At 46.4% G+C, this 13,629-nt stretch overlaps 1 protein-coding gene and 1 long non-coding RNA gene across 4 annotated transcripts in view; one reads left to right on the top strand and one right to left on the bottom strand.

The window, feature by feature from the left end:
* The window catches only part of LOC125447732 (uncharacterized), a 39,735-nt gene extending 35,207 nt beyond the window's left edge, over nt 1-4,528 (top strand). For both annotated transcript variants that reach the window (XR_007246591.2, XR_007246592.2), the window contains 2 exons: nt 545-649; nt 4,216-4,528. This is a non-coding gene — a long non-coding RNA (uncharacterized LOC125447732). The remainder of the gene's footprint in view (nt 1-544; nt 650-4,215) is intronic.
* The window catches only part of capn12 (calpain 12), a 51,594-nt gene that overhangs the window by 32,059 nt on the left and 5,906 nt on the right, over nt 1-13,629 (bottom strand). For both annotated transcript variants that reach the window (XM_048522378.2, XM_059641013.1), the window contains exons 3-5: nt 11,785-11,903; nt 10,912-11,045; nt 1,128-1,299 (exon numbers count right to left, since the gene is read on the bottom strand). In XM_048522378.2, coding sequence (XP_048378335.1) covers nt 1,128-1,299; nt 10,912-11,045; nt 11,785-11,903 — 425 coding nt within the window. The remainder of the gene's footprint in view (nt 1-1,127; nt 1,300-10,911; nt 11,046-11,784; nt 11,904-13,629) is intronic.

Below are 13,629 nucleotides of genomic sequence, written 5' to 3'. Positions count from 1 at the left end.
TCCCTCTAACACATTTCCTGGGTCCCTCTCTTCCCAACCCTCCCACAGAGTCTCTCTCAAACACACAAGCTCCTCACCCTAAACTCTCTCTCAAGACTCCAGTCTGCCCAGCCCTTTTTCAAAGTTTCTCACCCTCCCTCAGTTCCCCTTTTCTCATAAGGTCCCAAAACCCGTCTCCTATACACCCTCTGTACCCCACCCTTCCCAGTTCTCACTCTCCCCAACTTTCTCTCAGATTGTCTCTCTGCCCAAAACCTCCACCCCTCTCTCCCACAACCCTTCGGATTCCCTCTGGACCCAATCCTTTCCTGTTCCCCAGTATCCCCAACACCTTCAGTCCTGCACTGTTTCTCCCTCTGTGGCTTCATCCTGAGATGCCCAATATCCACCTGTCTTCAAGTACCCTGTCTCCTACACAGCTCCAAGTTCCCAGTAACCCCTCTCACAGAAACCCTCATCCATACCTGCCTAGCTTTGCCCAGACCATTTCTTTCTGCAAATCATAACCCACACTCTACCAATCTCTTTCTTTCGACTGTTTCAGAACCAGAAGCCACTAAGGATGCTGGGTAAACCATTTAGGACAGAAATGAGGAGAAATTCTTTCACCCGAGAGTGGTGAGCCTGTGAAATTCTCAGCCACAGAAAGGTAGATGAAACCAAAATATTATTTTTTTTCATGAAAATGTTTCTTAGGGGTAAAAGGATCAAAGGGTATGGAGAAAAAGCAGGAACGGTTGACTGAGGTGGACAGTCAGTCCTGATCACGTTGAATGGCACAGCAGGTTGGAAGGGCTGCAAGGCCTATTCCTGTTCCCATTTTCTATGTTTAATTTTGTCTCCCTGGAAGCAACACAATCCCTGATGTACACGCTGCCTCACTGTTGCTCTCTGAGCCACAACTTCCCCTTGGCCTCAGTAACTGCAGCTGATAACATCAGAGAGAGGGGCAGTGGACAGGGACAGACAGTTAAAAGCCCATGATCTCCCAAAGAGATCCACTGAATCCACAGTATCCTGGCAGGCATGTCACTGTGGCCTGGAGGTTGCTCAGCAATACCATATTGGAGCCTCCTGTTGGTTGTAAGGAAGCAGTGGTTGGGAAAACAGCACAGCGTTGGCATTACCTCAATACTGCAGGATGCTAGTGACTGTTTGGTGAGAGCGCGCTTCAGCAACACCCACAGTTCATCTGGGGAGATGGAGCTCAGCTTGAGAGACACGGCAATTCCTCCAGTAAAGTCTTCCATTGCCTCCGACACGTTGCCACTGATTAAACTGGAATAGGAACCATATAGCCTATAGGGGCAAGAGTGGAAAATGAAAATAATTACCTTCCAAAGTTACATACGAGTTTGTTACTGTGGGGAATGCAGGGTATATTAGACTGTTACAGTGAAGGGTGTGGGATATGTCAGAATGTTACTGAGACGGATGCAGAGTATTTCCGAGTGTTACACTGAGGAGTGAGGGATATACCAGTGTGTTACAAAGAGGGGTGTGTGCTATATGGAAGAGTGTTACAGTGAGGGGTGTGTGGTATAATCAACATTACAGTGAGGGGTGCGGGGTATATCAGAATGCTACAGTGAGGCTTGCAGGGTATATCAGAATGTTACAGTGAGCGGTGTTTGGTATATCAGTGTTAAACTGAGGGGTGTGGGATATATCAGAGTGTTGTGGTGAGGGGTGTATCAGGGTGTTACACTGAGGGTAAGGGGTATACCAGAGTGTTACAGTGAGGGCTGTTGCTTATATCAGAGTGTAACAGTGAAGGTGCGTGGTCTATTTTAGTGTTACACTGAGGTGTGTGAGATATATCATAGTGTTAAAGTGAGGTGTGTGCGGTATATCAGTGCTACAGCAAGGGGTGTGGGTTATATCAGAAGGTTGCAGTGATGAATGCAAGATATATCAATGTTCCATTGAGGGGTGTGGTGTATATCAGTGAGGGATGCAGGGTATGTCAGTGTTGCAGTGAGTGAATGTTGTATATCAGAGTTTTAGAGTGAGGGATGTGCGGTACATCAGAGTGTTACACTGATAGTGCGGGGTATATCAGAGTGTTACAGCGAAGGTGTGGGGTATAACAGCCTGTTACAGTGAGGGTCATAGACTATTTCAGAATGGCAGTAAGGGGTGTGGATTGTGTTAGAATGTTCCAGTGAGGGATGGGGTATATCAAATGTTACATTTGTAGGTGTGTGGTATATCAAAGTGTTACGATAAGGTTATGGGATATATCAGAGTGTTACACTGAGGGTGTGAGGTATATCAGCATGTTACAGTGAGGGCTGCAGAGTATATCAGTGTTACACTGAGGGTGTGAGGTATATCAGAGTGTTATATGGAGGATGCTGGGTATATCAGTATGTTACAGTGAGGAGTGCAGAGTATATCAGAGGGTTATGAGGGGTATGAGGTGTATCAGAGTGTTAACACAGGTTGTGGGACATATTAGTGTGTTACAGTGAGGTGTGCGGGGTATATGAGGACATTCCAGTGAGGAACGCAGGGTATGTCAGATTGTTACAGTGAGTGAATGGGGCATATCAGAGTTTTAAAGTGAGGGGTGCGGGTTATATCAGTGTTACAGTGAGGTGTTCGGGATATGTCACAATGTTCCAGTGAGGGGTGTGTGGTATATCAAAGTCTTACAGTGAGGAATATGGGGTACATCATAGTGTTACACTGAGGGGTGTGGTGTATATCAGAGTGTTACAGTGAGGGCTGTGGCTATATCAGGTGTAGGGTAAATCAGAGTGTTTCAGTGAGGTGTATAGGGTATATCAGATGTTACATTGTGGGTGTGTGGTATATCAAAGTGTTACATTGAGGTTATGGGATATATCAGAGTGTTACATCGAGGGTGTGAGGTATATCAGCATGTTACTGTGAGGGTTGCAGGGCATATCAGTGTTACACTGAGGGTGTAAAGTATATTCCATGTGTTTCAGTGAGGTATGTGGGTATATCGGAATGTTACAGTGAGGGGTGCCATGTATATTAGAGTGTTACACTGATGTGTATGTGGTATATCAGAGTCTTATAGTGAGGGGCGTGGGGTATATCAGAGTGTTACATTGAGGGGTGTGTAGTATATCAGAATATTACAGTGAGGGTCATGGACTATATCAGAGTGTTACAGTGTGGGGTTCATCAGTGCGTTACACTGAGGGCAAAGGGTACAACAGCGTGTTACACTGATGGTGATGGATATATTAGAGTGCTATCATGAGGTCTGCGGGGTATATCAGGTATGGGGTAAATTAGTGTTACAATGAGGGCTGCAGGTATATTAGGTATCAGGTAAATCAGAGTGTTTCAGTGAGGGGTGTGGGATATATCAGAGTTTCACATTGAGGGGTGTGGGGTAAATCAGAATGGTTCACTGTGGGGTGAGGTTTATGTCAGAATGTTACAATGAGGCTGTGGGTATATCAGGGTTAGAGTGAGGGTGTGGTGTATATCAGAGTTTTGTTTTTTTTTCATTTTTTTGGGCTGTGGGTGTCACTGGCTGGCCAGCATTTCTTGCCTGTCCCCAGTTTCCCTTGAGAAGGTGGTGGTGAGCTGCCTTCTCGAACTGCTGCAGTCCACCTGCTGTGGGTTGACCCACAATGCCATTAGGAGGCCATTCTAGGATTTTAACCTAGCAATAGTGAAGGAACAGTGGTATATTTCCAAGTCAGGACAGTGAGTGGCTTGGAGGGTAAAGTGAAGGTGGTGGTGTTCCCATATTTCTGCTTCCTGTGTTCTTCTAGACAGAAGTGTTCGTGGCTCTGGAAGGTGCTGACTGAAGGTCTTTGGTCAACATTACAGTGCGGGGTGTAGGTGGGTGTATAAGAGTTTTATAGTGAGAGATGTGGGCTTTATTGGAGTGTTATAATGAAGGGTATGAAATATGTCAAACTGTTACAGAGAGGGGTGTCAGATCTGTTCTTGATACATGTTTCTTTCAGAATTTGGATTTTAAACTAGTGACATATGGGTCAGAGTTTGGTTTTGTGAAAGAGTTTAGAATTTATGCCAGTCTTTCTGAAACCATGACTTTTACAGTGTTGTTGAGTGGCAAGGACCTGTGCTGTTAATGGACATTTGTTTCTACTATAGGGGTCTGTGATTAAAGAGAGAAAATATTCAAACATTCATATTAGCAAAGTCTAAAATGAGCAAGTTTCTTTTTTAAAACTCAGTTCAATTTTTTTTTTGGTACAGCTCAAAGGAGACCTGACTGGGGCCAGAAGCGAATATAGTCTCTCCTAGAAAAGGTGATTATTCAGAGCAGTCAAGGGAATAAGTTTGTGAAAAATTCCAGGAGTGTTTAGTTAGAACTCTGCAGTTGATTAAAAATCCGAGAAAGTCAAAGCTCTCAGTTATGAGAGTGTTCCAGGAAAAGGCTTCATGACTAAGAGGATTGAGAAGAAGCAATTAAGTCAAAATTACAGACTTGATAAGGAAGGAAAATTCATCTGGATTTTGAGTACTTAAGTAAATTGTTATTATGCAAGATAAAATCCTAAGTGTGAAGCTGGATGAACACAGCAGGCCAAGCAGCATCTCAGGAGCACAAAAGCTGACGTTTCGGGCCTAGACCCTTCATCAGAGAGGGGAATGGGGTGAGGGTTCTGGAATAAATAGGAAGAGACGGGGAGGCGGACCGAAGATGGAGAGAAAAGAAGATAGGTGGAGAGGAGAGTATAGGTGGGGAGGTAGGGAGGGGATAGGTCAGTCCAGGGAAGACGGACAGGTCAAGGAGGTGGGATGAGGTTAGTAGGTAGGAAATGGAGGTGCGGCTTGAGGTGGGAGGAAGGGATGGGTGAGAGGAAGAACAGATTAGGGAGGCAGAGACAGGCTGGGCTGGTTTGGGGATGAGGTGGGCTGGTTGTGTGACGCAGTGGGGGTAGGGGACGAGCTGGGCTGGTTTTGGGATGCGGTGGGGGAAGGGGAGATTTTGAAGCTGGTGAAGTCCACATTGATACCATTGGGCTGCAGGGTTCCCAAGCGGAATATGAGTTGCTGTTCCTGCAACCTTTGGGTGGCATCATTGTGGCCCTGCAGGAGGCCCATGATGGACATGTCATCTAAAGAATGGGAGGGGGAGTTGAAATGGTTCGCGACTGGGAGGTGCAGTTGTTTATTGCGAACCGAGCGGAGGTGTTCTGCAAAGCGGTCCCCAAGCCTCCGCTTGGTTTCCCCAATGTAGAGGAAGCCACACCGGGTACAATGGATACAGTATACCACATTGGCAGATGTGCAGGTGAACCTCTGCTTAATGTGGAAAGTCATCTTGGGGCCTGGGATAGGGGTGAGGGAGGAGGTGTGGGGGCAAGTGTAGCATTTCCTGCAGTTGCAGGGGAAGGTGCCGGGTGTGGTGGGGTTGGAGGGTAGTGTGGAGCGAACAAGGGAGTCACGGAGAGAGTGGTCTCCACGGAAAGCAGACAGGGGTGGGGATGGAAAAATGTATTGGGTGGTGGGGTTGGATTGTAGATGGCGGAAGTGTCGGTGGATGATGCGTTGTATCCGGAGGTTGGTGGGTTGGTGTGTGAGAACAAGGGGCATCCTCTTTGGGCGGTTGTGGCGGGGGCGGTGTGTGAGGGATGTGTTGCGGGAAGTGCGGGAGACGCGGTCAAGGGCATTCTCGACCGCTGTGGGGGGAAAGTTGCGGTCCTTGAAGAACTTGGACATCTGGGATGTGCGGGAGTGGAATGCCTCATCGTGGGAGCAGATGCGGCGGAGGAGTTGGGAATAGGGGATGGAATTTTTGCAGGAGGGTGGGTGGGAGGAGGTGTATTCTAGGTAGCTGTGGGAGTCGGTGGGCTTGAAATGGACATCAGTTACAAGCTGGTTGCCTGAGATGGAGACTCCGCCGCATCTGCTCTCAATTCCTCCGCCTCTGCCGCATCTGCTCCCAGGATGAGGCATTCCACTCCCGCACATCCCAGATGTCCAAGTACTTCAAGGACTGCAACTTTCCCCCCACAGTGGTCGAGAACACCCTTGACCGCGTCTCCCGCATTTCCCGCAACATATCCCTCACACACCGCCCCCGCCACACCCGCCCAAAGAGGATCCCCCTCGTTCTCACACACCACCCCACCAACCTCCGGATACAACACATCATCCTCAGTCACTTCCGCCATCTACAATCCGACCCCACCACCCAAGACATTTTTCCATCCCCACCCTTGTCTGCTTTCCAGAGAGACCACTCTCTCCGTGACTCCCTTGTTCGCTCCACACTGCCCTCCAACCCCACCACACCCGGCACCTTCCCCTGCAACCGCAGGAAGTGCTACACTTTCCCCCACACCTCCTCCCTCATCCCCATCCCAGGCCCCAAGATGACTTTCCATATTAAGCAGAGGTTCACCTGTGCATCTGCCAATGTGGTATACTGTATCCATTGTACCCGGTGTGGCTTCCTCTACAGTGGGGAAACCAAGCGGAGGCTTGGGGACCGCTTTGCAGAACACCACCGCTCGGTTCGCAATAAACAACTGCACCTCCCAGTCGCGAACCATTTCAACTCCCCCTCCCATTCTTTAGATGACATGTCCATCATGGGCCTCCTGCAGGGCCACAATGATGCCACCCGAAGTTTGCAGGAACAGTAAATCATATTCCGCTTGGGAACCCTGCAGCCTAATGGTATCAATGTGGACTTCACCAGCTTCAAAATCTCCCCTTCCCCCACCGCATCCCAAAACCAGCCCAGTTCGTCCCCCCCACCCACTGCATCCCAAAACCAGTCCAACCTGTCTCTGCCTCCCTAACCTGTTCTTCCTCTCACCCATCCCTTCCTGCCACCTCAAGCCGCACCTCCATCTCCTACCTACTAACCTCATCCCACCTCCTTGACCTGTCCATCTTCCCTGGACTGACCTATCCCCTCCCTACCTCCCCACCTATACTCTCTCCACCTATCTTCTTTTCTCTCCATCTTCGGTCCGCCTCCCCCTCTCTCCCTATTTATTCCAGAACCCTCACCCCATCCCCCTCTCTGATGAAGGGTCTAGGCCCGAAACGTCAGCTTTTGTGCTCCTGAGGTGCTGCTTGGCCTGCTGTGTTCATCCAGCTCCACACTTAGGATTTTATCTTGGATCCAAGATGCTGGATGCTGGAACTCCAGCATCTGTAGTTCCCATTATCTCTGATAGGATTTTATCTTGCTGTGTGTTTTGAAGTGTTTCAAATGCAATGTATTTTGACAACTTTTTTTTTGTTTGTTATTTCTTCTGTATGATAAATTTCTGTATTGCGTGCTTAAGTGTTTTTTGAAAGACTGCCATGTTAAATGAAAAATAAAACACAATCTGTCAAACCAGCTTCCATTCTGGGATCTGTCTTGTCTTGGCAACTGCATTCATAACAGTTATAAATAACATAAGAGAGGCCATTTGGTCCCTTGTGCCCTTTGAACAAGCTATCCAATTCCCATCACATTTCTGGGCTTTCCTTAACAGTCATTTCAAATATTTTCCAAATCAAATCTCAATCAAATTGCAAGGAATTAAGAAATTACATTCAGTAGCCCATGCCAGATAATAACACAATGTGATCATGTATAACACAGAGGGCTGTTGCTTTGCATTTTTGGACAGCTTTTTTGCTTGGTTTCATTGTAAAACTTGTGCCCCCAGGGGCAATCAAACTGGTTCCTCTAGTTTCTCTGGTATTCAGGTAAAGCTGTCAGTGACTGCTTTTCAAAGTTAAATGTGAGCAGAAGCAGGGTTTTTGATGCAGTTTCCTTGAAGGGAAAGGTTGCTGTCTAAGGCCTTTCAGCCTCTCTAATCTACCGGGGAGACTGAGAATTTTAAACACCCCTTGTACTATGTGCTTAATCACAAAGGTAACATGGTATAAATTGAGAGTATTGAGAAGTGTTGAGACATCTCAGAATGAAATGTGTTGTTTAGAGAACTCTGCGTTTACAATTGGAACTGTTTTGCCCTCAGGCAAATTGGGTAATGATTGTGGAATGTATTTGTTCAATATATAGACTGTTGTACAACTGTACATGTTGAAATTGCTGGCAAATCCTACAACATCCTCATTGAAATGTTCATATGATGTTTTTGTTTACAGATTTTATGAAAAAATATATCTTTGAACAAAATGGAATTTAACCCTGCTCTTCACTTCCTTTTGAAAAATATTTAATTACCCTTTTTCAGATTTTACTGTCAGCCTCCTTTACCTGCAAATCACCAGATCTCTCAGTGTGCAGTGAATGTGGGGAACTGAGAGGGGGGAGAAAGAGTGGGCGAGTGGGTAAAAGAGGGTGGGTGAGGTGGAAGAATGGGTGAGTGAGACAATGAGAGAGGGTAGGTATGAGGGAGGGAGAGAGGGTAGATGAGTGAGACTAAGAGGCTGAAAATGAAAGGGAAAGAGTGAATGAGTGGGAGGTTGTCAAATCCTGGAGGGATTTTGAAACTTTCAAGATCACCTCTCATGCTTTTAAACTTCAGAGAAGATCAGCCCAGTCTATCCTCCCATGACAACAGGACAGACCAGTGTCGGAATAGTGATGGGCAGGCTGTTGCCCATTGAGTCTGTCTCAATTCAATGGCCTACAAATACAACCCAACTCCACATTGCTGCCTCTGCTGCATATTCCTTAATATATGTGGAACACTTTATCAGCCAGTCTCACATCCAAGCCTTTAAGGAAGTATGTTCTAAACCAAATTTCATCTACTTTGCTAGGAAGCAGTGGTTACTAAATTCACTTCTGAAAAGCCTGACTCTAATTTTTCAGATTGTTCTCCACCTGCTCCCCAATTACCATTCAAATTCCACTCTCTCCACCACTGATGCTCAGTACCAGCAGTGTTTACTATCTGGGAGATCCATCGCTCTAAGTCTCCAAAGCTCCTTGAACTCCACCTTCCAAATCTTTTACAGTCTAGAAGAACAAGGGCAGCAGATGCATGGGAACACCAACCCCTGCAATTCCCTTCCAAGCCACTTACCATCATGAATTGGAAATATATAATCATTCCTTCACTGTCCCTGGGTCAAAATCCTCAGACTTTGACAAAGTGGGTCACCTGTAGTATGTGGACTGCAGTGGTTCAAGAAAGCAGCTCAATTCAACATTCTCAAGGGACATTTAGGGATGAGCAATAAATGGTGGCCAAGCCCGTCACGTCCATATCACGAACAAATTAAATTTTAAAAATCACAATAAAGAATTTGATTTAAACTCTGGATTAAAATATGTGTCACATTTGTGCCATGCAGTCACCATCTGAACAAGGCAAAATTTAACAATTGCCACTTGACATTCAATGGTGTTACCATCACTAAATCCCCCACTATAAATCTCTGAGGGCTTTCTGCTGACCAGAAACCAACTGTTACATTGAGTGTAGGAGTCAGGATGTCATGTTGTAGCTGTACAGGACATTGGTGAGCCCACTTTTAGAATACTGCGTTTGATTCTTGTCGCCCTGCTATGAGAAAGATGTTGTGAATCTTGAAAGGGTGCAGAAAGGATTCTACGTCATCTGACCCTACTTTGTTTCTTGTTACTGATTTAATTTCATTTCTTACTGATAAGGCAACCCTACTCCCTCTGACCACTTGTGTGTCTTTTCCATAGAATGTATATCCTTGGATATTTAGCGCCCATTCCTGACTGGCTTGCAGCCACGTCTCCATGATGCCTACCATATCATACCTGTCAATTTCATGCTGCTCCACAAGCTCATGTACCTTATTTCATATACCGCGTGCATTCAGATACAATACCTTCAGTACTGTATTGACCGTCCCTCTTCTCACTGTCATTCATTTATCCAGTGTGCTTGAAGTTTGATTCCTAATCCTTTCCAAACACTCTGTCCTATTTTGTGTGCTGGAAACTTTAATAACATCTCTTGAATGCTTTCTTTTCATTTTTTTCATACTTTTCCATACAGTTGAAACCATCTCCACAGATGTTAACCTGCTGCTATGTTTCCTATTGGCCATTGTACTTCTTGTAGTTTTACCCTTCTCTATGTGTTTTCCAATCAACCTGTTCAGAAATGTTATGACGCACCTTTGGGGAAGGTGAGCTTTGAATCCAGGCCTGCTGACTCGAGATAAGGACACTACGGCTGCACCATACAAATGCTTTGCACAGTGACTGGCACGCACCATGCCAATTGCTCACCACTGACTGATAGTTAAGTGACAAAGATAGGCAGTTTCTGTTGTCCAATAAATTCAAAATGGCAAACTCAATTTTAATTTGAGAGATGCTTGTCTGCACAAAGGGAATGCTCCTTCCCTCAACAAGGTCCTGAAACTTAGTCTTCACTACCACTGAATACACTTCATAGTCACTACGACTGCACCCCATGTGTCATCCTGGAGTATTTGTTGGGGATATTGCAGAGAGAGCTTGACTTTGCATCTAATTCCATGCTGGTTCTGTCCTCAGAATGTTTGATAGGGACAGTGTAGAGGAAGATTTACTTTGCACCTAACCCCATACTCTACCTGTCCTGGGCGTGTTGGATGGGGACTGTTAAGGAATGTTTCCTGCAGTTATAAAAGAATAGAGAGAGCTTTACTTCTGGTTAAAAGGAATAGAGGGATATCACTGTACCAAACTATGAGCTGTCTCTGTCCTGGGAGTGTTTGATGGGGGAAGTATAGAGGTTGCTTTACTTTCAGTTTAACAGAATAGAGAGAGAGCTTGACTCTGTATCTAACCCTGTCCCTGTCCTTTCACTGTAATGGAGAACTTTACAGTGTTTGCCTGAAGTAGGAAACATTCTATTCCAAGTGAAGAGATCTGGAATATAAAATTTCCCCAGAATGTTGGCATTGATAACTAATCAGAGAAATTAATCTCGATCTCACTGTTTGATGGATCTATAGCAAACCGTGTTTGATAATGGGACAGGGTTGGATCCTTACTTGGCATAGGCCTTCTCTAGGAGGGCACTCCAGAGTTCATTCTGTGAGGATGATGTGGTGAAGATTAGTCTCCTGTTCTTTACTGGGAGTCGATCATCCACTACGACCTCTATCCACTTTCCGTATTGCCAGAACTGGGGAGAACAGCCAAGGAAGAGGCAAAATTAAATGTAGCATCTAAAACAGTGTCCTTTTGTCTAAATGTTCACTGCCCAGCCCCCGTCTGTTTGCATCTCTTCCCCTCCCAAAGGGCCTGTCTCCAAGGGAACTGCATCGTCCTCACTCAAGCAGCCATTCTTCAGCATGGGCTGAATTCTACCCATCGTGGGGTGAAGATCATGCAGTGGCCATGTCACTGGATGAATGACCCTAGCATGAGTAATGATCCAGGTTCATGTGTTCAAATACTACCCCGGCTGCTGGCAGAATTTAAATTTAATTCATAGATCTGAAATTAGAAACTAGTCTTGGTGGCAGTAACCTCAAGAACTACCAGCAACTGTTGTAAACACCCATCTGGTTCACTAATGCTTCTTTGGGGAAGGGCAATCTGCTGCTCTTCTCTGTCTGGCCTACACATGACTCCAGGACCTACCCCCCCAACAAGATTGAATCGAAACGTCAGTCCTCATGAACAAACAGACGCATAAACACAAACACATGCACAGACCAGCACATGCATAAACACACACGCAAACACAAAGACACGCATACACATGCAAACACACACACAAACTGACATAGATACACAAACAAACATTCACTCTCACACACAAACAGAAACTCACGTACACACAAACAGACACACTTGCTCACAACACACATTTCTAGCGCCAGTGCCTCCATCTGATGGGATTGATCCCAACTCCATACCCGGAAGCGGAAGATCCCAGCATACAGCTGCTGAAAACTCTGCTCACTGGGAACCACGTAAGTGAAGTACTTGTCATCGAGTGTCAGTGAGGACATAGCTGCAAGGAACCAGCAGTCACCTGTAAAGAGGAGAGAATGTGAATGAGAGGTGAAATGAGAAAAAATGAGAGACAAAAAGCGGCAGTGCAAGACAAAGAATGAAAGTTAATAAGAGAGGGAGAAATGAAGAGAATATGAGAGAGAAAAGTGACAGAAATTAAGACAGAGAGATTTAGATTGAGAGAGACAACATCCCTTTTTCTGACCTTTTGATGGAAAGAGATTGTGGGAGGTGATGGCAAAGTGGTATTAACAGTAGGCTGTTAATCCAGACACCCAAAGGACCTGGGTCAAATTCTGCCATGGCCGATGGTGGAATTTGAATTGGAATTGGAATTAGGAGGTTAAAACAACTCGTCCTTACCCTCAACAACTTCTCCTTTAATTGCTCCCACTTCCTACAGACAAAGGGGGTGGCCATGGGTACCAGCATGGGCCCAAGCTATGCCTGCCTCTTTGTAGGGTACGTGGAACAATCCCTCTTCCAAAGCTACACTGGCCCCAAACCCCATCTCTTCCTCCGTTACATTGATGACTGTTTCAGCACCACCTCGTGTTCCCACAAGGAGCTCGAACAGTTCATCCACTTCACTAACACCTTCCACCCTAACCTAAAGTTTACCCGGATCATCTCTGACACCTCTCTCTCCTTCCTGGACCTCTCTGTCTCCATCTCTGGCATCCACCTGGAAACTGATATCCGATATTCCTTCTCTCATGCACCTTCCTGTAAAAATGCCTTCCCCTATTCCCAATTCCTTCGCCTCTGCCACATCTGCTCCCAAGAGGCATTCCACTCCCAAACATCCCAGATGTCCTCTTTGTTCAAAAACCACAACTTCCCCTCCACAGTGATCAAAAATGCCCTTGACCGTATCTCCCGCATTTCCCACAACTCATCCCTCACACCCCCATTCACAATATTAACCAAAACAGAATCCCCCTCGTTCTCACGTACTGCCCCACCAACCTCCAAATCCAACGCATCATCCTCTGACATTTCCGCCAACTGCAATCTGACCCCACCACCAAAGACATTTTTCCCTCCCCACCCTTATGTGCTTTCCGGAGGGACCACTCTCTCCGTGACTCCCTTGTCCACTCCACAGTCCCCTCCAGCCCCACCACCCCCAGCACATTTCCCTGCAACCGAAGCAAATGCTACACCTGTCCCTGTACCTCACCCCGATCCCAGGCCCTAGGAAGACTTTCCACATCAAACAGATGTTCACCTGCACATCTGTCAATGTTATATACTGTATCCGCTGTTCCTGTTGCAGCCTCCTCTACATTGGGGCAACCAAACAGAGGCTTGGGGACCACTTTGCGGAACACCTATGCTCTGTTCGCAACTAACAACTGCACCTCCCAGTCGCAAACCATTTCAATTCCCCCCCACTCTTCGGATGACATGTCCATCCTGGGCCTCCTGCTCACCTCAAGCCCCACCCCCATCCCCTACCCAGTAACCTTATCCTGCCCCCCCCGACCTGTCCATCCTCCCTGGACTGACCTATCCCCGCTAACTCCCCACCTGCATTCACCTTCACTGGCTCTAACCCCGCCTTTTTGACCTGTCTATTTTTTCCTTTATCCATCTTCTATCCACCTCCCCCTGTATCCCTATTTATTTCAGAATCCCCTTCCCCTCCCCCATTTCTGAAGAAGGGTCCCGACCCAAAACGTCAAACTTTCCTGCTCCTCTGATGCTGCTTGGCCTGCTGTGTTCATCCAACTTCACACTGT

Source organism: Stegostoma tigrinum, chromosome 39, assembly GCF_030684315.1.
Source record: "Stegostoma tigrinum isolate sSteTig4 chromosome 39, sSteTig4.hap1, whole genome shotgun sequence".
In the NCBI taxonomy this organism is placed as follows: Eukaryota; Metazoa; Chordata; class Chondrichthyes; order Orectolobiformes; family Stegostomatidae; genus Stegostoma; species Stegostoma tigrinum.
The sequence above is the reverse complement of the archived record's forward strand: the minus strand, read 5'-3'. Positions and strand labels throughout refer to the sequence as shown.